Raw genomic sequence first — 25,907 nt, forward strand, 5'->3', positions numbered from 1 at the left:
CGAGAGAACGTAATCTTTTAGTTTTAAGTCGGTTTGAACAATCCGGATAAGCGCAAGTAAGTACCATTTTGATTAGCCGTCGTACCTACAATGTTTGGGCACAGCGTAAACAATGAGTGACGTACACGCGCGAGAGATCACTTCCGGCGCTTGCGTAAACTACGCTAGAGCGCGTACACGCCTCACGCACCGGATGCCCGCGCGCGCTCAAGGCAATTGGACATAGTGGTGTATTAGAGGTAAAAAATTATATAAATACTGTTCAGTTTCTGGCACAAACCGATCGTTTCGTGTCTTGGGACATCAATGTGTCGTCACGAGCCGCAGGGTTTAATTAGGATTTGTCTGTGCATGCTTTTTTTACTCTCATAGATTTTGTCACCATCGCCATGCATTATACGACCGATAGACCGCAACGGTTGGAGTTAAAAATCATCATTTGTGTTCTACTGAAGAAACAAAGTCACCTACATGTTTGATGCCCCGGGGGTAAGTGGATAAACATGAAATTGTCATTTTTGGGTGAACTATCCCTTTAAGGAGTCATCGGTTTCAACAGCGTGATTGACTCTGTCATTTTCAACAACAGTATGACAAAACGACTGTATATTTAGGAAAAGAGTGATCAGTACTCGGCCTAGTTGAACCTAACATAAGTGTCGGCAGCCTTCTCTGAGCACCTCGAGTAAGTGGGCTGTTTTCACATCCCTCAGTCCAGGAAATACGGTTCATTGAGGAGAAACTAATCGTTTAGGTGTACATTTGGGGCCAAAGGCTTCATTCCCTGAGAGTAAATGAGAGTTTTAGAGTGGATATTTTTTAGGTTCCTTTTAACCGATAACCACTTTTACGGAGTAAGACAGGAATAAATAAAGCAATAGAAACATTATCGTAAAGTAGTACGAGAATGTACGTGTAAGAAGATTGTATTTTTGTTTCAGAGGTGGGTAGTAACGAGTTAATTGACTGGAGTAAATAGTTCTACAAGTCCTTTTACTTGAGTACAGTTTTTGGGTGCTCTACCCACCTCTGTTATTTTTGGGCTTGATTTTTGTGTAGCGTCTTTGCGGCATCAGTTATTTGACCCGCACAAGGATGCACTACATTGTTTGACATGAGTTTATTGTTAATGTTAGTTTGAGTAATACAATCAAAGTACATGGGTAAAAATGTGTCAGTGATAAGTCAGCGATACCCTAAATTGCAGCCTCAGCTGTGTTTTTGGGAAGAAAAAAACAGGGAACCGTAAAAGTGCACACTTTGAGAAAGACATTCCCAAGCGCCGTTTAATGGTGTAAAGATGTTTTTTCAACAGAGCATTTCTAAACATTAGACTTTATTTAGGAAGCTTGGAGTGTTTGTAATAGAAATAGAAACGAAATGATAAACAAGAACCAAATGATTAGCCATCTGATGTTAGTAGTCAATGGTTTATCCCTTTTTCTCGATGACGGCCTTTAGTCGTTTGTTGTAGTTGTCAAGTTTGAGGCACGTCCGCTAAATACTTGCGGTCCATTGTTCCTTGGCAAATCTGTCAAGCTCCTCCAGATTTGTCGGTCTCCTGGCATGGACTCTGGTGTTCAGTGAGCCCTACAGATGTTGTATTGGATTCAAGGACGTTCACTTTGCTCATTTGGAGGTAGTTCTTGACCGGAAGTGAGGTGTGCTTTGGGTCGTTATCAGGCTGGAAGACAAAATGAGGTTTTGCTGCAGATTGTCTGTCAAAGTCTTGTCGTAGTGTTCCTTTTTCCGAGAAACGCACTGAAACATCCCCGTAACATTATACCCCCACTGCCACGTTTCACTGTGGGAATGGTGTTCTTTGGGTTGAGAGCCTCTCCAAAGCTAGGCAACGTGTCTACGGCCAAAGAGCTGTGGTTTTGTCTCATCTGACCAAAGGACAAGTTTCCAGTATGCATAATCTTTTGTCGTCCTTTAAACTTCAGTGTAGCTTGGAGGTGTCTCTTCTCCAGAAGTGTTTTTTTTTTCTTGGTCCGCAACCTCGCAGTCCATTGTTGTGTGGGCCTCTACCAGTGGTAGAAAGAGTACTGAAAAAATATACTGGAGTAAAAGTACCATTACCTTCCAAAGAATGTAGTGAGAGTAGAGTAAAAGTACTTGACCAAAAAACTACTCGAGTAAGAGTAAAAGAGTAGGCTATTTAAAAGTACTCATGAGTAGCAAGTACCGAGCTGTGGATTCTACCCCCTCATAATAAACGCTGTACAGCTATTTAAAAGTACTCATGAGTAGCGAGTACCGAGCTGTGGATTCTACCCCCTCATAATAAACGCTGTACACCGCAATGTATACATTTGAAAAACGTTGTACAGTGTGTAATTCACATTATCGTGTTTGTCGTAAAGAATGAAGAGTATCTATCATCCGGCAGTTTTAATTTTGACTGCCAACTCTTTAAAATACATCAAAACGGCACGGAAACAGTATTCAGTTAAAGAAAAGTGAAAGTTATTGTCGGTACAATCATCCCCATTTAATAAAAAAATGTGTAAGGCCACTGAGACGGCATATGCTGTTGTTGCACATAAAATATGAATGTTTAGAACAGTGCAAATACAAACACCATTAGAAACTCCTAGTTCAGCATCACACACCATGATATGGGTTTTAATGAGAGGCCATTTTTCTCCAAAACGGTGCCAGTTTGAGCGTTTTGCAATAAAGAAATAAGAATGAGTAAAGTTGATAATTTATGTTACAATTTTAACATAAATGCACATTGTTGTAGAAGGATGGCATCATGCCATACCCTTTACATATTTACTGGAATTGTTATGCTGATAATACAATTTGTAAGGAAAAATGCATGAAATAGCGAGGTATTTCTGGGGAAACTTTTTCAAAGGAAAAGACACACACACACACACACGTCTCTTTGGTGAATCGGCAGCATCCACAACTGAACGGAACAAAGTGTTGAACTTGAAAATTGTTTATGCGCAAGTGCACTTGCTAAATGAAGGCGGATTTTATAAAATGGATGAAAAAAAAAAGTTTATTAACGAGCTGCAGTTTGATGACATCACACGCTGGCACAGATGCAGTATATTAACGCCACAGGTTAAGGTGCAGATTTGGTCCTCAATTTGTGATTCCAACACACTTTTTCACAGCGCGCATCACGCGTTCAAACTCATCAAAAGTCAACAAGTTCCACAAGCAACAACGACTTATCCAAGTGACCGCTGCAGGACGCACGCAAGAGAGGCAGTGCAGATCGCGTGTCTCATATTGAGTGGGAATTTACCAAACGTGGCACTTGCGGGAGTTAACACTGTACGCAATACCCGCAACCTCACACCAAATTTCAGGCCGTGTAGATAGGCAAGCATATACAATAGCAAATCATTTAGTAAGCAGAAATCCGAAATTTACCTTAACATATTAAGTTAGAGGAACATGTGACTGAATCGATGCTTGAAGAATGCGCTTCCGGCAGCCACGATGAACAGTTGGCGGTTAAAGTTTTCTATGCACAATTTCATATGACGAAAATCACGAGACCTATTACTCTCTATCCAATCACGTTGATGGATAAAAATAAAATTAAAATAAGCATGTAACGACCACAAACGGAGAAAAATATCGGAGTAAAAGTACCGATACATCACTTAAAATGTAGTCAAGTAAAAGTACACAATTTGTAAACTACTCAAAAAAAAAAAGTACAATGACTGATTAAAAACGACTTCATTACTGTAACGTGAGTATTTGTAATTCGTTACTTGACACCCCTGGCCTCTACTTATCATGTTTGTTGAGACATCAGTCCCAGACTTGGCTAAGTGATTACTGCGGTCAAGCCAGCCACACTTTTTTTTGTCTTGCGCGTGTAATTGTGCACTTACGGTACGGGTGCTGAGAGCAGTCAAAACGCATGTAAAGAAGCTGTCATACCGACGTTTCCTTTAGAATGTGCTTATTTTAACTTGTATTTGTAGTATGTAAATACATAATTTGTGTACATGAACGTTTGTATTGTACATTAATTATTATAAAGAATTTATTAATGTTTATAAATGTTCATATTAATGTTTTATATCCATTGTTTTTTTTTTTATTTAGTGTGTGTGTGTGTGTGTGTGTGTGTGTATAACAACAAAATGCGTCCTAGCACTGTGTCCAAAGTGTGTCCAATATTCCAACACTCATAAAAAGTGTTCCTTTAAAGGTTAGCTCATTCTTTCAATTGATATGTATTCAGAGTGGCCCTGACTATCACTGTGTTCATTTTCAAGGCATTTTACTGTATAGTTGTGGAGAAAACTAAAAGCAAAATCACCCAAACCATCAAACTCCATTGTTGCACTTTGATTATTTCCGTATATCCAAACATTCATAAAAAGTGTTCCTTTATAGGTTAGCTCATTCTTTCAATTGATATGTGTTCAGAGTGACCCTGACTATCACTGTCTTCATTTTCAAGGCATTTGACTGTATAGTTTTGGAGAAAACTAAACGCAAAATCACCCAAACCACTATCACTGTATTAATAATCAAATATTTTTACTGTATAGTTTTGAGAAAATTCAAGGCAAATTCACCCCAAGCGTCTAAGTGCATAAGCACTTTTACATTATGTCCTATATTGAAACAGTCTTCTTTCCTTTATAGGTTTGCTCATTCTTTCAATGTATTCCTTTTCACAGTGACCCTGACTAATACTGTATGAATTTTCAAATATTTGTACTGTATAGTTTGAGAAAATTAATGGCAAATTCACTCCAAAAAACAACGTGCATTCTAGCAGTTGCACTATGACCCATTTTCAAACACTCATAAAAGTCTTTCCTTTTATAGGTTTGCTCATTCTTTCAGTTGATTCCTGTTCACACTGACCCTGAATATTACTGTAGTAACTGTCAAATATTTGTACAGTATAGTTTTTGAGAAAATTAAAGGCAACTTCACCCCAAGCATCTAAGAAAAACTCGGACCATGTGATTGATAAGATAACATTTGATTTATGAATTGGGAGGAGAAATATACAACACCCCTAGCAAAGACAGCGTCTAATTGGTCAAAACACCATTTGGGATGTGGCCAAAAGCCCAGTTTAAATACTCAGGACACCATCAAAATCTCTCTCTCCCCTGTTTTCCCTTTTCCCGGCTTTTAGTTTTTGCCTGCTTTTTAGTCATGTGCTTTCAAGTCATCACTTTTAGCCATGCAGCTTTTTAGTCATAGCTTTGAGCTATGCTTTTTAATCATGCTCCTTTAGCTTTTTGAGCGTGCTCTGGCTTACATGCCAGCTCCTCCAAAACCATGAGGAGAAACGCCACCTAGTCGTGTTTTCACTATACTTTGGATATTAATATCAATTGCAGAGTTGATGTTATACGGCTCGTTCAATGTAAAACAGTGATTCCCTTTAAAATCTTAAATGATTCCCTTTGAGCTAAATTTCCCTGTTTCCCTTACAGTGATGATGCCTGCAAAGCTATTATTTGTTTACCATAATCATCAGTGTATTGAATAAGTCTGCTTGGCTGCCATTTCTTGTTTCTCCTTACCCGTAACTGATCAGTTACAATTGTATTGAGATGAATTGTACAATGATCTATCTAAATGAAAATCCAGATACAAGACGACACCGATCAGGTAAGGACAGCTGACAACGCAAAGAAAAAGTAATATAGTATCGGTGGCGTTGTTTGAAAATGATCACGCTTTTATTTGAATTGGACTTGACTTTATTTGATGTACTTGTATAAATATTATACATTTGATAGAAATAGATGCAATTTATATATATTATAAATGTATTTATTTATTTTGCCTTTCTTATTTCAGAAAACAACTTTGTGCATCTTAAGAAATAACATAAATATTACACATTTGATAGAAATAGATGCAATTTATATATATTATAAATGTATGTATTTATTTATTTTGCCTTTCTTATTTCAGAAAACAACTTTGTGCATCTTAAGAAATAACAGCACTTTGGGCATGCTGTCGTACATCCCATCAGACTGCACAACAGTGCCTACCGTGGCTTGAACACCTGTGAACATTTATTGACCGTCTCGTGCACACCGATGCATACGCCTAAAATCATTTTGTCATAATAGGCTTTTGTTGAATTGCATAAAAAAAGTACATATTTGCATTTGTATCTGTGAAATGTCATAACACGGGTTACATAATCCCTATCGCAACTTCTTTCTGTATTTTAGTCTTAATAAAAGTCTTGTTGAAATTCCATTCGGTTGTATTGCAGTCAATCAATGAATAGCCTGCTGTTATTTGAAGGTGTCATTGAGTCTTGAAAGGTGCCTAATAAAATGCATTATTATGATCATGAAATTATTATACAAGTAAGCTGCAGCAGAGGCTGTGGCAAAATGACACCAAGGAGTTCTGCAGAGGCATGAGGACTATAATTGGTTACAAGCTTTCTGTACAACTAAAAAGAAAGGAAAGGAAAGCAACAATTTGTTCCCATGAAAACATGAACATGACTTTTCTACAATTCACACTGAAATGATAGACTAATAATAATAATAGCAAATAATGTTCGTTGTATAATACGTTGTGTTTTTTAACTGAAAAGATAAGGCATATGTTCCAAATTAGGGCATTTAACAGGATGCAAGAGCTAAAGTAGTTTAGCCGGGTCGTATTTGAAATGTGATGAAATAGAACTTTGTAGACTTATTTTTGTGATCTTAATGACTTATTATGAGAAAATGAATACAGTAATAGTCAGAAACAGGAATCAATTGAAAGAACGAGGCAACCTATAAAGGAAATCTTTTGATGCGTGTTTGAAAATGGGACGTGATGTAAAAGTGCAAAGGTGCACATAGATACTTGGGGTGAATTTGCCATGAATTTTCTCCCAAACTATACAGTAAAAATATTTGAAAATGAACACGATATTAGTCAGGATCACTGTGAACGGGAATCAATTGAAAGAATGAGCAAAGCTATAAAGGAAAGATTTTTGTGTGTTTGAAAATGGGCAATGGCGCAACTGCAAGAATGCACTGTTTTTTGGAGTGAATTTGCCATTAGTGTTCTTCAAAAGCACACGGTAAAAATATGGGACAATTAATACAGTAATAGTCAGGGTCACCGTGAACGGGAATCAATTGAAAGAATGAGCAAACCTATAAAGGAAAGATTTGCATGAGTGTTTGAATATAGGACATCATGTAAAAGTGCTTATGCACTTAGACACTTGGGGTGAATTGGCCTTGAATTTTCTCCAAAACTATACAGTAAAAATATTTGAATATTAATACAGCGATAGTCTGGGTCACTCTGAATACATATGAATGAAAAGAATGAGCTAACCTATAAAGGGACACTTTTTATGAATGTTTGAATAGGTGGAAATAATCCAAGTGCAACAATGGATGTTGATGTTTGGGGCGATTTTGCTTGTGGTTTTGTCCAAAACTATACAGTAAAATGCCTATAAAATAAATACAGTGATAGTCAGGCTCACTGTGAATACACATCAATTGAAAGAATGAGGTAACCTATAAAGGGAGACTTGTTATGAGTTTTGGAAAATGGGACACGGTGCAAGTGCAAGGACGCATTTTGTTGTTTGGTGTGATATTGCTTGTAGTTTTCTCTGAAACGATACAGTAAAATGGGTTGAAAATGAATCGAGTGATAGTCAGGGTCACTCTGAATACATATGAATTGAACGAATGAGCGAACCTATAAAGGAACATTTTTTATGAGTGATTGAATATACGGAAATAATCCACATGCAACAATGGAGTTTGATGTTTGGGGTGATTTTGCTTGTAGTTTTCTCTGAAACCCAACAGTAAAATGCCTTGGAAACGAAGACAGTGATAGTGAGGGTCACTCAGAATACATATCAATTGAAAGAATGAGCTAACCTTTAAAGGGACACTTTTTCTGAGTGTTGGAATATTGGACGCATTTTGTTGTTATACACACACACACATACATTTGATATATATATATATATATATACATATACACACACACACCCACACACAAACATTACATGAAAAAAGCAATGAATATCAAACATTAATACTAACATTGATAAACATGAATAAATTATTTATAAGAATTAATGTACAATACAAAGGTTTATGTACAAAAATGATGTATTTACAAACTAAAAAAAGTGAAAAGAAGCAAATTGTAAAGGAAACGTGGGTATGACAGCTTCTTTACATGCATTTTGAGTGCTCTAAGCACCCGTACCGTAAGTGCACAATGACACGCGCAAGACAAAAAAAGTGGGGCTGGCTTGACCGCAGTGAATGATTCACTAGTGTCTTGGCAGTTGTTGTTGGGTCTTTAGAAAGTTCTCACTAGTTTTCTTTCCAAGCGTTTAGAAATGTATAGCTTCGTGCCACTGTCGTGCGCTGTGTCTCTTGAAATGTCTTGATGATACTCATCACGGCAGTTGTTGACACTTGAAAACGCTTTAAACATGTATATGCTTGTCCTTTGTGAGCACATTAACAAATGTTTTTGTCAAGCGTAAAGTAATGTTTTTGTCTTTGCCATTATGAGAGTACAAATTATTTGACTAGTCGTTTTGCAAGATAGTAATTCTCAGCTTACTGTGCAATTTAAAGTCTTAAGAGGATTAATGAGGTGAATTAGGCAAGTTTGGCTAGTTAGGCAAGTCATTGGACAACAGTGGTTTGTTGCGTAGCCAACGAAACAGATCATTTCTTGAGGGGCCTAATAATATTGACCTTAGCGCACGAGTCAGGTCCGTATATATTTGGACACTGACAATTGTCCTAATTGTGGCTCTGTACGCCAACAGAATAGAATGAAAATCAAACAAAGAAGATGAAATTGAAGAGCAGACTTTAAGCTTTAATGGGAGGGGCTGAACAAATATATATATATATATATATAAATAATATATACACCTAGAGCGGCCGCGATCAGCTCCGGTTCCAGTGTCTGAGTCGTGACGCCCCGCAGATTTGTGCAGAGCGGAGCGCGAGTGGTCACGTACCCATTAGGCACACTTCCATATTTGAGGTCAGATTATAAAAAGAAAAAAGACTGTATGATCATACTTGATGTCTTAACCAATCGATGTTTGTTATCACATAGCTCCTGTAATGTCAAGTATATGGGCCTCCATGTGTTCAGGCTGTCTGGTGGCCATTTTGAAAGCTGTCTGAAAAGTTTCACCAAAAGAGGAGGCCTTTAAATGTGCATTATTGAGATGTGTAAGCATGTATTTTGGGTAAGTTGAAGTAGTTGGTGTAAAATGAAGAGATTAACGTTGAGACTTTTGCATATTCTAACCTGGAACTTGGATGTGGGTAATAATGACAGTTAGATCCAAAAGATAGTTTTAGCAACATAGTGCAGATGCTACAGGACACGGTTAGCTGACTAGCTGTATAAGATTGTGCGCTACAGTAGAACTTGACGGGTATTACTGGCTTGTACTTTGACATCCATAATATTAGAAATGTACAGTTTATTGCCGGTCTGTGGTTTGATCCTGCTGATTTCATATGATTGTAAGGTGAGCTTAAAGGGTGCACTACTATAAAAAGGACACAGCGTGACTGGAATGAGAAAAAGTAGAATTTCATAGATATTGTTAATAGTTGTTCATAAGAAAAGATGTATGAACATAATATATGAGTGTAAGATTATTGATGCCATTTGGCTGGATCAGAAGAAGGTCACAGTCTGAAAAAACAAGGAACTCTCACGAGAATCAACACCTGAACTCTGTCTCGCAAGCCTAAAGCAATACACCCTTTTGAATGCATGTTAATGGGACCAGGGGTGTGCTTAAAGGGTACCAAAAAGGAGCCATGAAGCACAGGCAGATTTGTAGCATTGAATGATGTATATCTTAATTGCAATGCTTGTGTCATTTGAAATGAAATGGGATTGTTTTGTGTGCGAGATGATGTTATTGTAACAACTTTTTGTACTGAAACCAATATGCGTCATAAAATGTGTCAATTGTAGCGTCTGGACCAATCAAAAACACAATTTTTAATTTGATTTAACAAATCAGTTATTCATTAGATTACAAAACTAAATAGAAATGGGTTCACAAAATAAAAACTAAACTAAAACTAACAAAAGTATTAATGAAACCAATAAAACCGAAACAATTTTATTGCAAATTTGAAAATATTAAAATAAAAAGAAATTTAAAAATGCTAAACTATAATAACCTTGGTCTCCAGCAACATTTCCAGTTTTTGTTATTGTTCGATTTTTTTGCTTTCTGCAGCGACTCGGAGCACTTTTCATACCCTTTTTTCTGGCTGAAGCACATTTGTTTCAATCTATAAGAATAATCAGCCTACACTACCGGTCAAAAGTTTTTGAACAGTAAGATTTTTAATGTTGTTGTATTTTTATTTTTTTTTATAATTCTCTTCTGCTCACCAAGGCTGCATTTATTTGATCCAAAGTACAGCAAAAACAGTATACATCGTGATATAAATTTTGGGCATATCGTCCAGCCCTAGGTTGTAGACTTTAACAGTGACACGTGCACCTCCTGGAGAGTGTTACTCTGTGTAATGGAAAGGATGGTGTGATCATCCAACACTGTTGTACTGTGTGAACGTCCAGGTGTTTGTAATGAGGTCAGTGGTGCATTAGTTTGTCAGCACGTATGAGACTGTCGTTGTGTCCATTGGTAATGTTTGTTTTTTGGTGTTTAATTGTTTCACCTGCATGGAGAGGTGGTTTGACCGCATGATGTGGGGTCACAGCAACAATGACATGTGAAAGCTCAGAGTGTGCACTTGAATCCCGTCTGGTCTGGTCTGGTGTGATCTGATGTGATCTGATGTACCCCCACAACCAACCAAACCAAAAGAGAATAATATAAGTAATTTGTTGAAAAGCAAACCTATGTGTATATATAGCCCCTTAGCTGTTTTGAGTGTCAAAGTGTGTAATGTTTTGAACTGTACAGTTTGCAATGGTACCTTTGATATTGTTTGTGGCATGCTCATTTAGGTGTTTGTGATGAAGTATGACAATATGTCATTGAATCAAAGCAATTCTCCTTTTGATTCAATTACATACCTCATCACAAACACCCCAAATAGGACCATTCCACACACAATATCAAAGGTACCATTGCAAACTGTACAGCTCAAAACATTACACACTTTGACACTCAAAACAGCTAAGGGACTATATATACACATAGGTTTGCTTTTCAACAAATTACTTACATTATTCTCTTTTGGTTTGGTTGGGGGGAAAAAAACTACACAACTTTTCCGTGTACGGCATTATAAGTTGAAACATTGTGTAACAGAGATACACACTTCAAACAATATACATGTCACACTTCAAACAATATACATGTCGCACTGTAACTGCTCTTTCGACTGCTTTTTTCACCATTTGGATTATTCCTGCAATATCCACAGATCAATAGTACACCTACACAACTTAACACATCTTTTTCATTCACGCATGGAATAACAGCTTCACTTACATCTCTGTTGCTTCCTATCTCCAGGTGACATACCCAGGACACAAAACCCTCACCCGGACCATTCCAGTGCCATATGGTCCGGACGCATTCTCTGCACTCACACACAACTTTCTCCTGCAAACCAGTGACTACAGCTCAACAGCAACACAACTACCCCAGTCCTGCACCACCCCAGATCTGGGAATCCAGGAGAGCGACAGTGCCACCCTGCTGCCCAGTGTGTTCACTGCACTTACCTTATTCCTCCTCCAAACACTGCTGATGCTGTCCTGACAGAGCAAACACTCTTAAACATTAAGGACACACTCATTTTTGCTTTTATTGCACATTTTTGCCCCTACCTTTTGTACAAAATCCTCACAACATATCTACACTTGTCCAAACTAGCAACACACATGGAGCGTGTCGTCAATATCCACAAGCCACTGTAGTTATGACAATTTTTAGAGCCAAGTTACAAATCCTTGACCCAACACCTCAACTGCTTTACATTTACTTTCAAACTAGCTTTGTTTTACTTCATGTTTTATAATGCCGTCTCATTTCAAATATGCTTCTCAATAGTGGAACATACTATTAGACTCATGAAGGACCACTCTAAAAGTTGATGGTATACAAATGGTATACAACATATACAAAATGGTATTTTTGGACCAAGGTTCTAGTCTGGACTGTTTTCTTTACAGTTATCGTTTCAAGATTTGCAGATACTATGTCAAACTTTCTTTTTGTTTTGTTTTTTTTACTTCACCTCATTTCTACATTGACAGAGACTCTTTGCAAGCCAAATGAAACCTGCTGCTCTTTCTACCTCACACAGTCTCACGTTCAAGACTGACAGTGCCTTCAGTAAACATGCCAAACACCACATCTGCCGTCTCCTTTTTCTCAAGTCACATGCTGTATGCGTACTTTTGTTTTTTTCTGCTAACTCAATATTATTACATTACACACTAATCTCTTCAACTTCCTTACACTATTATTAGGGATTTTCTGATTTTCTATTTTTCTCCTAGTTAATGCATTAACTACAATTCTTCTTTTTTTGCCTAGTTGATGCATTAACCATTTTTACTGTAAGCCAATTTATACTACGCATTTACACCAAACATTTTTACTCATCTAATGCACCTGCAAACAGCAACTCTTCTTATGCTCACATTTTATTGACTTCAATCTTTGTTGCTAACCTCCAGTGAATTATTTCACCAATACTAATCAATCACTGCAAATCACTTCAGTCTAACGTCACTTTTTTTCGCTCTCCTTAAATTGGACCATTCAACTGCACTCGTTTTCTGTTCTTTTGCCATTCAAAATCATTTGCTTTCCCTTTTTTTACCACACTACATTTCTTTTTATACGTTACTTGCTTTCAAAAGTGTTCCCTTTCCAGTCCAAACAAACCCCGCATGCAGCCTGTCAAACAAAAGCTCACGGACATTTGTTACACGATTGTGCACATTTCAAGATATACTTCCACAAATCAACATCCCCATATCTTTGTCGTCAACACAATAGAAAATCCTAGTTTGCAAACAAACAGTAAATGATGATAATTCAAATACACGTTAACTACTATTTTGTCTTCACACACACATTTGCACACTTCCTCAGGAAACATTGCCAGTCACACTAACGTTGTTTTGACTTTAACACTTCACTTTTCATTACCGTTTTTTGCCTAACAATTTCTATGAAGCCCCTATTTATAATGCATTATAATGAATGCATAATGCATTATAAACCAAAACCTATAATGTTATATGAATAATCATAACAACACTTATAATACATCATAACACTTACCCATTTGTGGTTATAACTTTAACAGTATGATTCTTTATAACACACAATCAACACCATATTAAATTGACTTCATTTACAGATTAATGGACTCCATATCTTCACATTGTTTATTTCTGATCTGCACAGTATCTTACCACAGCTTGTGAGTGGTTACATGTTGACTGTTTCCTGTGGAGCTAATGTTCATTCATTGATGTGAGCTTTATACTCCAACTGAAAAAAAATGCAATGTTTTATATGGTTACATTTTATTTTGATGGTCCCCTTAATCAATCGACTATAAGCAACTTTGCAACTACATGCCAACTAACTCTCATTACAGTATTAGTATGCTCAAGAATGGTACAATCTACTATGGCACAAGAACCTGACGTACTTGCAAAGACACTTATAGTCGCTTTATCGGTTGGTTGACCGTCAAAATAAAGGGTTAGCAAATATTTACAGTAGCACACATACTAATACTCTAATGACCGCTACTTGATATGTGGTTGCAGACTCACTTATCAACAGCTGTTTAAAGGGTACCATCAAAATAATCAAACTGATATTACAATACAAACAGTTCAAAGCAAATGTCTCATATTACACATTCATCTGATCTTATGGCTGTTTGAGAGAAAACAAATTATTATTATTACTATTATTATTATTATTACTACTTATAAGTGGTCTTTGACCGCTTTAAGTAAAGTAGCATAACACAAATGGCAAGATACGACACTTATAATACATTATAACTATGACAAATATAATCCATTCTAAAAGTGGATGCAACGTGTTCATTGTGTTATAAATCATCATACTCTTAAAAGCTACAACCACAAATAACTAACTATCATCACATATTACAACTGCTCTTAATTCATGACATGATACAACATATTATAAGCTTTTCTACAATGCATTATGCATTCATTATAACACCTTAACAATACCCTTATCATGTATTATAAATACGGCCTTCATACAAAGTGTTACCGTTTTGTTTTTACACAAACAATGCGGTTTCTGAGGGGTTGCCAAACACTACCATTGCACCTTCCAAATTCATAGTTAGCCCCTTAGTAACAAGGTTCTTCTAGTGACGATACAAATATGCGCTTCATTCAAATTAACACGCATTACTTCCAAGTAAGCTTAATACGATTACAAATTGCATGCTACACATCTCTTTTTTCAGCTATTTGTGCTCATGTCACTACTTTAACCCCTTTGGCCTTTATTCATAAACGCTATGTTTATTCACTATTTATTCATTCATTATATAACTACCACGTTCAACACAGACAGCAACATTTCCTGAGAATGACCCTTCAATGTGTTAAAAGGAGGATCTCGGGCAGACTTTGAGACGCCCCTCTCCACTGCCTAATCCAAGGCCTTCTGAAAACCACCCTTCAATTCTCATGACACTTAAGCTGCCACAAGCATCTTTTCCTTCTAACCCCGATTTGACGGCGTTGTATGGATTGTGCTACCGATACTTGTTTGGCTTTACCTCGCTCGTTCTGAACCGGAGCGCTCTCATTTTCAAGATCTCACCCTCTCAATTCAGCCCCAAGGTCTTCCATCTATGCATTCAGAAAAACACACCAGACAACAGTGAGGAATATACAACACTAGTACCGTTTTCTGCATCAAATCGGTGCTTTTCAATTAATTGCTCAAGTCAATCATTTATTGACACTATTTTCAACCGTCATCACGATGTGCTGGCACACGTTCATTTTTACACACACACCAAATATCAGGGAAATAAAGGAAATATCATTTACATTCCCAACAATTCTTTTTGCCATTCATTGTAATAATCCACACAGATTTTTGTTTGCACAAGGAGTCTGACAGCAGCCAGTGCTCCACACAGAGATCTGATCTGATCATCATTCAGTCTGTCAGGAATGACACGAACAAACAGAACAAACTGAGACCAACTAAATCCACAAGAACTGTAGCAACATCTCCAAGATGCTTCAAGAAATCCTCCTGCAAAGCTACAGTACCGTTAACACTTTAAGGCACTTGTGTAAAAATGCTGTCAAGTGAGGATTTGTGATGGGACAAATTGTTTGTCATTTGTCCCATCACAAATCCTCACTTTACAGCATTTTTACAGCCTTTAACTGCCCAAAAAAAATCCCTTTCAATCAAATATAACAACTCTTTCAATATAAAAAAAAAACATACTTACACTCTTTCACTCAGAACAGCCAGCATTGCGGTCTACTCTCAGGATCAGGAAACGGTCCTCCATAAAATGTGCTGCACACATCTCAATATTTGGGTTGAAGTGTTCTGGAACAGTGTTGTAAATACAACTTAACCACTCATTTCTAGTCGTGTCCATTTTTGGAAGGCCAAACAAACTACTTTCACTTTCACAACCAAACAGCGTCACACACGGCGGCCTACAGTGAGCAGAGGACGGGGGCTACAGTGAGGAACGGCCGGAAGGTTAGAGTGAGCAGAGGCGGTTGGGCTTCAGAACGGCGCGGCCGGCCATTTCGACAAAGGAGCGTCCGGCGGGCTTGCGCCAACCACGTGTGACGACTCCGGGCTGGACTCCGCTTCGTCCACGGTGAAAGCCCATCCGGCGATACACAGTGCAAACTTCTAGTATTTCCTCAGCGACCAGCACGGATCAGCTCCAGGCATGACCAAGCAGATATCGTCCATATTTTCACTGAAACCAAAATGCTTTCAAGTCAGTTATTTCTAAGACTTTTGCGCAGTACTGTTAACAAACAAATTCACAAAAAACAACATTCAATTCATACTTTTTTCTTCCAAATAAACCACCAAATCAAGGGACTTTTGGCTAGCTAACCGTACATGACCTCCTATATACTATTTTATAATTTACATTCTATTACAAACCACCATACAAGCAACAATACTGTTCTTTTCCCAATATCACCATAGATTGCTATGCCTTAGGTAAACATTCGCAGAGCGATCCTGCATTAATACAACCGTTATACAAAGCCAAAAACTGACCACGGCTCCCGACAAAATATTTACTTTACATATTTCTAAACTATATTACAAACATTTACAACTACAGGTACCTAACTATATGGTACATTCATGTAGGTAAGGCTTTCAAAACTCATTTCTCCCGCACAGCTTTTACAACTGTAGCAGCCGCGGCACACTGCCTTTCACCAGACATTACCCACACTTTACTTTCTAACGCTCATGTAAACGCTTACTTTCAACCGCCATGCTCAGCAGATCGACACTTCCAAACAAATGGACACATACATACGCTAATGTACCATGTGGTGCTCCTTTTGTGTACCGCTGGAGAGCAACATGATGCATTTCACTCCTATGAAGTGGAACAATTACATGAATTGTGTAACAAATCACTCAAACTTAACGCACGCATATCACTTCAATTACATCATTCATTCATTTACTTTTTCAATCTCTATAATAGAGGTCTATAATACAATGTCTCATATATATATGGACTTACTCGTGACCCTCTTTACAAAAAAAGAATATAGGTAGGCATTTAGGGTCCCGCAATTTAAGCTGGGGACACGCTACAAGACTACCTGCTCCCACCCCACCAAAGACAACACCGGCACTTTTATTTGAAAACTATTTTACCTATTAAAACGTTACGGTTTGTTTGACTTTTCTCACTTTGTGCTTAACAGAAAACATTCGCTTTCCTTCTACCTTGTTGTTCCTAATAAACGTCACAGCAATGTGTCTTCTATATGTTTTGCATTCAATCTGATGCTTCTCTTTCTTTTTGAAATTATTGCCCGAGGTCTAAGTTTGATTCCCTTCATTATAACAGTTCTAGCGCTATTTCTTAAACATGTATTCAAGCAATAATATATTCATTACCTCATGTAGGCGTATGTCTAAAAACAGGGATTACAAATGAATTGCTTCCAAGTAGTGCCGTCAAACCATTAAGCGCATCAAAAATAAAAGCTTTCCATTTACATAATATCTGTGGGTGTACTGTGTATAGTAGGCTGGGTAACAAATATCCATATTTCTATATTAATCCATTCTTCAATCCCAAGATTCGATTATTCTAGCCCGTTTTCAGTTAATGGACGGAACATTGAAGCGCACCTCTCATCCAATATATCGCAATAAGAATTGTGCTTTGCTACTTTTAATATCAAACAGTCTCCCATTTCTAATTCTGTCCATTGTATTGCACTATTCAAACAATGAATGTCGTTTTGTCGCCGTTTCATTCGCTTAATTATAACATTTCTACAGCTATTTTTTAAACATGTATTCAAGCAATAATATATTAATTCATTTATTCAACAATCCATATCCTGTCTCACGTAATCTCTCAATCAGTGTTTCAGCTGCGCAAACACATCATAACGGCTAAACAATATGTCACGTAACGTCACATTTACCTCAGAAAAACATACTCGGTGACCATCAAATCATTAGTCAGATAGAAAAATAAACTGTAGAGAGGGGCATTTTGCTAAATATATGCACCATATAACACATTCATTCTCATTTTTACTGTTCTTCAATGTTTCATTTACATGAAAAAATCCATCAACTTTTTTTATGACAGCCACCATTATGTTTATGTTAAAATAAACAAGTACAATTATTATGTCATTGGAGCTTTATTATTTTCAAAACTATATTACTTTTAGAGTAATTCTACTAATTTATAGTCATTATAGTAATGTAGTACCAACTGACTCTCGTGTACATTTTACAGCATTAGTTGAGACATTTTTTTCCCTTGAGAAAATTTAGCATGTACTGTACCTGATATCCAAAATAATCGATCTTGAATCAAATCGAATTGGTAATTGAATCGCAAGCTTGTGAATGACAATCGAATCGAATCTTCAAATTGGTGACAAAACCCAGCCCTAGTGTACATTTCTTGTGTATATATATATATATATATATATATACACGCACATACTATATATTTTGAAAATGTTTACATGTATATATTTATATTCATATCATTTTTCTTATATATAAATATATTACATATATCAACTTCACATTTTTCTTCAATATATACATGCATGGGTGTGTATTTATATATACATAATAACTATACACATTACAAACACACACATACCATTTAAACAAAAACTTTTCTTTTGGATGCCATTAATCACAATTCATCATTTGACAGCACTACTTCCAAGTAAAAGTGGAAAGCGATTTTGTTTCCGTATACTTCCCCGGTTACCCATTAGAACTAAATAAATCCTTCATAAATTCAAGGCACTGTCATTTCCTCATCCATCTGATACAAAACTATATATATATATATATATAATATATATTCACATATCTAGAAACGTTAAATAATGTGCTTGTTAATGTTTACTAATAAATGTATTAAACATTACCTAATATTTAACATTTCATGTTAATTAAAATGCTTACGAATGTCATTCAACTTGTAATTCATATATGATCGTGCACATCTTCAAAATCTACAAATGATTTTAACATGTTATACAATGATTAAAAGCTTTTGTTAATGCACAAAAAGCACCTTTGCTGCTGTTGAGGTGTGCTACAGGGAAGGTTAGGGACACACCAAACTGGGTTGGGTAAGGGATCGACAGTGTGCAGGGGTCAATTTCATCGTCAGGGAACACCATTTCATCTGTTTATATTACATTGTTTTCATAAATGATACATGGAAATTTTGTTTTTTTTTCCCCCCCTCCTGTTCATGTATGACTCAAGGAATATTCTGTTTAATGATACACAATAGTAAACTAATATACGTGTTGAGCTGATAAAAAAAAACATGTTTTGCACCCAAATTACAACGTGTGATATGTCTTTAGCTAAACTTAACTAACCCTTTACACAAACATTGTTAAAGTAGCTTAAAGTCCAGTGCCAATAAAGATAATAAAAAAAATTACTAAATGTTTATAAACATTTACAAATGATGAATAGTCTCCACTTTAAATTGGGTACTGCAAAAACATTAACACACAATTAATAAATGATTTGTAAATATGTGAAAATACGGTGAATTCGGGTCATTTGGGACACTTTTTGCCATCAAAATGACTGCTCGTAAAGGTACTAATGATTACTCAATGTTTATAAACATTTACAATTGATGAATACTTTCCACTTTACATTGGGTACTGCAAAAACATTAACAAATCATTCATAAATGATTTAAGATGTGCAAATAGTACAAGTCTACACAACAACCAAAGGCCAAATATATGACCTTTACAGACTGTCATTACGAGTTAATGAATATATTAACATTAACAAATAAGCTTGTAAATATTGTATCATTTCTGTTCAAATCATTTTTACTTTTTTAAAACGCATTGACAGTTCAATGACATTTGTTCACATTAACTCATGATCTGTTAAGCATTATATAATGTTTGTTAACGATTTATTAATGAAGCTTTTAATCATTGTAAACCATCCGTCAAAATCATTTTACAATTTTTTTACTAAAATGCATGATCATACCAATTGACAGTTTAATGACATTTCTAAGCATTTCAATTTACATTAAATAATGATCTGTTAATCATTTGGTAATGTTTAATAAGTTCATTAGTTAACATTAATAAGCACATTATCTCATATTTCTAGATAGGTGAATATATATTAAGTAATGATTGGTTAAACATTATATAATGTTCCTTAATGAAAGTTATTATAAAGTGTTACCGTATATTCATTATGAAGACAATTCGTTAGCATAGCCTAAAGTCGATTTAATATTCTTCATAAATTCTAACAAGTTACGAAAAAATGGAATTAGCTTGTAGTCTATAGATAGAGCTATAGGCTATTTTTTCTTAACTTTTATTAGACTGCAGATGGAAAAAATTACATTCTTGATAATCTTTCAAATGACAATCACTGACATAATTTAAGCTTTGACTGCAGAAAAAACTAAACTACTTACATTTGAAGTGTTAACTTATGAATTAAAAGACAGATGAGAAATAAATCACAACAAGAACAATCGAGATTTTTCTTGTAATAGAGAACTTTTTTTTTTTTTTTACAAAATTACAAAACAAATGCTGAATGATGTTTAACAGTGAGCATCTCCACTGCCCCAGGTAACTAGGGTCAGCCGATGTCACAGCGCTAGCTGGAGGCAGCAAAACAAAGGGGAAACTGGAGGTGGCCCATTCAAACCAGCGCAGATTCGGCTACATAAGGAGCTTAAAATATCATCTTGTTGTGATGTTGGGTGCCAGAATCGACGTAATACAGCCTCAAATTAGACATTTGATCGCATATCTGCTGCCACTGCCAGACAAAAAACCCACGACAGCTGTGGTTAAACGCCATAAAACGAGCGGACTGGACGGAAACGATCGTCAAAAATGCTCGCGTTTGCAGCGCACACTTATCATCAGAAAAGGTTCAATAAAGTATTGTCTTTTGTTGTTATGGGCGCGTCTACAGATTTCTTGCCATATGTCAATCACAGCTACTTTATGCAGGCTGTGTGCATTTTACTGTGGACTGACCGTTTTGAAACTTATATGGTCGTTAAATAGCCCCTAGACCTCAGTTACCGTGAAAAAACGCCCGGAATTTTCAGTTTTGACAATATGGGACCTTTAACTCACCATTGTTGTGAGTCGTGACAAGTCTCATCACTTTCAGTACAGAAGAGGTGGAACTGTGTTGATGCCCAGCTGTCCGTAGTGTGCCGTGTGTTACGCTACTGCAACGATGTGGTCACATGGTGAGCTCATAGCAATGCGGGAAAAGCTGCAGGCCGGTATTGGAGGGTGGGAAGTCCTTCGGCACAGGAATCTGTGAAGATGCAACACAAAAGATACTTTGTTAAAACAATGGCAATGGTCACGATTTCATATTATACAAATATTTTTACCATATTAAAGTTACAACCAAAAGTTTTATAAGCCTTTTTCACCCAGTTTCACTAGGCTCCTAATGATGTAGAAACACTCAAAAACATTTGTATAAAATGAGCTTCTTTTTAAACATAATGGGCCTCATTCATGAAACATTCGTAAATATACAAGTCAATTCTGAGTAATTTACGCATAAAACGGACCTTCCCCAAAACTCTCCTCCGTATTCACAAATACTTCGTAAAGGTCAGATTTGATAGTTAAATGTGTGTATGTTAATGAATTCCAATCATTCGTAAATAGGGCGTGCACGCACGCTCATTCACAATTAGCATATTCCCCGCCTATGAATTACAGCTACGCAAATTACGTATCTAGGAATGGTGTGGAATACTTTATAGGGGTCATATGATGCGATTTCAACTTTCCCTTTGGAGTGTTACAAGCTGATTGTGCATAGATAAGATCCCTGAAGTTGCAAAGACTAAAGTCTCAAAACCAAAGAGATATTCTTTATCAAAGTTAAGACTCTGCCACGCCCCCCTAAAACGGCTCGTTCTAACACGCCCCCACATATCTACCTCACTATGTGGAAATATTTGCATAATGCGGCCCAAATGTGCACGCAAAGAAAGAAGGCGTGGTTTCAGTAACCGCAGTTAGTGTTGAAGCAGCCATGTCAGGGAGACGCTGTGTGTTTCTAGGCGAAAGCAAAAGCACTTTATTTGGTCTGCATTTACGAATCTTTAAGATTAGCTACTTACAACAGAACAGCAATGCATTTTATGGACGACCGTTTCGTGAACCTAGGAGAGGAGGTAATGCGGAGTTTTGAGCATCGTGTGTGTGTGTGTGTGTGTGTGTGTGTGTGTGTTTTTTGAACCTTAAAGCATGTCAACATATTCTGTTACACCAAATACACAAAATAATGATCTTTAAAAAAAGCATCATATGACCCCTTTAAACTTAATTCTCAGGTTTGCAAAGTTATATTGCACAAATGCATAACAGACTGGCTATAAATAAACGAAAACATTCACGTGTGTCCACCAGAGTGTTTTTAGCCAGCTGACAATGCCTGGTGCTCTTCTGAAAATGACCAGCTGGTGGTGCTTCAGAGAGCTTTAGAGGTAGTGCTGGGCGGTATACCGGTTCATACCGAATACCGGTGTTTATTTTTGTTATGATATGAATTTTTTAAAATACCGCAATACGTTGTTGCTTAAAATGTTGCTTAAACAATGTTTGGTTGTTATGATATGACTTTTTAAAATACCGCACGTGTATGTCGCTTAAACAACGTTCAGAACACGACACTGTTTCTTTGAAAAAGGTCCCTTTTCACTGTTGCACTGTGGTGAGGGAACAGCTGTATGTGTTACTAAGCATGAAATTTCCAAAACTGAAGCTGTAGAACTAATAGAACGTGATGACACAGAAGAACTAATCCACAATATCCACATTGACCGCCACAAATATCCACCGCCCCCTGCCATCAGCTCCCGCGTCTCTCACACACACACACACACACGAGCGCAACTTCAGCACTACATTTAGCAACTTTCAGACCCTTTTAGCGGCTTTTTTCCATATAATATTCATATTGACAAACCTAGCGACTTTTTTGGATAATCCTCAGTTGGAAGATTTCGCCAGTGCTGTCCCGCGAACGCGAGGTCTGACTTTCCCGGAGAAGTGTCACCTGTTCTGTGCAGTGAGCGGCAGAGAAGCAGCTCAATATAGGAGTACAAAACAACGTTTCCTAGCACCTGTCGCTTACTGATTGTTTGGAATTATAAATATGAGCGTAGTTCGTCTGTTAATATCACATGCACTTTTTTGTTTGTTGTTTTTAGTTTGTTACTCAGACAGTGTTAGACAGTGCGCTGCACGAGACAAAAAATATAGCCAAAACAACCGCATAGCCACTCTTTAGTGTAGATGCATGTTGATTTTATCAGATCGTGCCACGAATATAAATGAGAGTGACTCCTGGTTAACATGTATTAAAAGGGGTCGTGTTTAGTCACTATTTAGTGTGGTATTTTTTGACTAAGTCAATATACTGCAGTATTTCCTCTCTCAATCAGTAGAAAATATGGTTAACACCTGGTCATACATGAACAAAAAAAAATACCGTCATGTACCATGAAACCGGTACGGTTTTTGGATTTTGAAAAATACCATATTATACATTTTTGGTCATACCGCCCAGCACTATTTGGAGGCACTGCATTTTTCTGGAGTGACACGTTGTTTGCTATGATTTGGAATATTCACGCCAGGAACATGTTACGAGTATCTTATTTTGAAGAATATTACCCAACATAAAAATGCAGTAACCAGCAATATTAACTTCTCCATTGTTGTGTTGTACAAGTATGACTGTCGGTCAATGTAGTGTTTGTCCCGCCCCTCCTCCACTGTGATTGGACGGCTGTGTAAAAGGGGACAGTGACGAGCTGTGCGTTTTACCCAAAGTTAAAGAGAAAAAAAAGGCAGGTCAAATGAACTCGTTAAATATCATTATAATACACAGTGCATAAAAATGCAGTGTCATCACTTTCTCTAAAATAATACAGAACGTTTGAATGTTTTATGCACCTTTATTTACACATGGTAGGGAGCACGTGTACATTTCTTTCCTACCAACTAACATTTTCAAAATGCGAACATTTTCATGCATCCGAAAATTTGTCAGAACAACTTTCCCAATGATTTACACAAAAATTAGTTCTGCTTGTGTTTCATGAATGAGGCCCATTGTGTGTGCACTAACAAAATGGAGAAAGGTGGAACAAAATTACATGGAGCGCACTTGATTTATCACTCAAAACCCAATCCCATGGTATATTTACATATTTACATTTAGTTCGTCCAGTGCCTGTCACTATTGCTATAGGCTATACGGTATAGGCTATATGCCTAACAATAAATGAAAACATTAACACGTGTCCACCAGAGCGTTTTTAGCCATGCAGCTGACATAATGCCTGGTGCTCTTGAAGTCCATGTCGTCAAGTCACCAATGATATTTGGACTTGATATTTGTAAAAATGATTTACAACACATTTTTAAAAAAAATAGCATTTCAAAGGAAAGGAAAACGGTATGTTTTTGACACAATGGTGCCGACAAAAACAGTGTAGAAAACTGATATTATATTCTAAATTAGGAGTGCTTTTCATGCAAAAACCTTCACATAATTTGACTTCAGAGAACATACAACAACAACAACAACAACACTACTAATAATAATGCACTTCATGATCCCTTTACAAATCAAAACGAAAAAGCTCCAACAAACCTGCCTGGAAGTTGGTTAGTAATTCTGAAGACCCTGATTAGCTGATACAGGTGTGTTATATTGGGGTCGGGACTGAACTCAGGCCCGTGGCCCTCCAGGAGCAGGACCGGACACCCCTGCTTTACACAATCAATTATCCATCGAGCAAGGGTGTCCAAACTCGGTCTTGGAGGGCCACCGTTCTGCAGAACTTAGCTCCGACTTGCCTCAACACACCTGCCTAGAAGTCTCTAGCATGCCTAGCGTAGCGAGACCTTGATTAGCTGGTTCAGGTGCATTTAATTGGGGTTGGAGCTAAACTCTGCAGGACAGTGACTCTCCAGGGCCAAATTTGGACGCCCCTGATATAAAGCCATACATACAACTCAAAATAAAATGGTGGTGAAACAATCCGAACGGAGATAAATCTTCCAACAAACACAAAATTGCACATTCATATATAAAAGACCCACATATAACAACACTCCAATTTGCTACATTTTAAAAGAAAAGTAGTGTCTGCATTGACTTGTACCTGAACTTTAAAGTGGACGTCCCCAAGCCTCTTTAGTTGCAATGACACAGCTCAGCCATCAAGCATTTATTTCAGCGGAAAAGTGCCTGAAAAACAGATTTACAAAAATGTGTATCTTTACAAATCTCAAGGAAATGCTGTAGTAGCTACACCTAAACAGCCTAACACCCGATTAAATCGCAGCTTAAAGTTTCGGGTCGTTTCTCACGTGCTGTGCCAAAGCAAAGGCGCAAAACAAAACGTTACAGACGCTTTACGTTATAAGTGTTTTTAAAAAAAGGATTATTAAAGTGTGGCGGACCGCCAAACTCGAACGTAATGTAATTAATGGAAATATCATTACACATCCACCCATTCGTTCCACAAACCGCGGGACGCTGGAGAATATCCCAGTACACAATAACCCCAATCACGCCAAGTAGCCTATGTTAGAGCAAGAAGAGAAAACTCACCTAACGTTACGTTCAGAAATCAACAACGCTCTGCTTATTATTTCATGTGAAGTCTAACAACTTACCCGGGCATAGCTAACGGGAAAAGGCGAGCAACGCAAGGCGCACGATTCAGTTCGCCTCGACTCTCCAAACTCGCATCACCACGCCAAACGAACACGTGCGTTTGACACGCGCCGCTACATTTTACGCACGCTTTGCCCCACGCAAGCGGAAATTACGCGAGGTGCAGGCTACCTTGTGGTTACGTAACCAAAAAGTTACACCGATAAAGAAACGCCCATTTCACAACCACCACTTACAGCATGAGAATATTACCCTCAAAGTAGTCAATGTAACTCGAAACCAGGGTCAGAAATTAAATTACATGAAATGAACCCCTTGTATTGAATTCCAAGTACATGTTTACCTTTAAAATGCATTTTTGTATTAACCTCCTCAGACCCTGCATCCTCATATGAGGACATTATATTTG

General features: G+C 37.1%; 1 protein-coding gene and 1 long non-coding RNA gene across 4 annotated transcripts in view; one reads left to right on the forward strand and one right to left on the reverse strand.

Moving 5' to 3' along the window:
- The window catches only part of LOC107666948 (carboxypeptidase M-like), a 67,494-nt gene extending 54,344 nt beyond the window's left edge, over positions 1–13,150 (forward strand). The window contains exon 10 of one of the 2 annotated variants that reach the window (XM_016458497.1): positions 11,507–13,150. In XM_016458497.1, coding sequence (XP_016313983.1) covers positions 11,507–11,755 — 249 coding nt within the window. In that variant the 3' untranslated portion in view covers positions 11,756–13,150. Of the gene's footprint in view, positions 1–5,931; positions 6,086–11,506 lie in introns of those variants that run through there. The other variant, XM_016458498.1, reaches the window with a different exon arrangement.
- The window catches only part of LOC107666949 (uncharacterized), a 77,686-nt gene extending 52,018 nt beyond the window's left edge, over positions 1–25,668 (reverse strand). The window contains exons 1-4 of one of the 2 annotated variants that reach the window (XR_001631738.1): positions 25,498–25,668; positions 24,981–25,066; positions 20,908–21,097; positions 14,743–14,865 (exon numbers count right to left, since the gene is read on the reverse strand). This is a non-coding gene — a long non-coding RNA (uncharacterized LOC107666949). Of the gene's footprint in view, positions 1–14,742; positions 14,866–20,907; positions 21,098–24,980; positions 25,067–25,497 lie in introns of those variants that run through there. The other variant, XR_001631739.1, reaches the window with a different exon arrangement.
- Between the last annotated feature and the right edge of the window lie 239 nt (positions 25,669–25,907).

Source organism: Sinocyclocheilus anshuiensis, unplaced genomic scaffold, assembly GCF_001515605.1.
Source record: "Sinocyclocheilus anshuiensis isolate Anshui unplaced genomic scaffold, SAMN03320099.WGS_v1.1 scaffold719, whole genome shotgun sequence".
NCBI lineage: Eukaryota > Metazoa > Chordata > Actinopteri > Cypriniformes > Cyprinidae > Sinocyclocheilus > Sinocyclocheilus anshuiensis.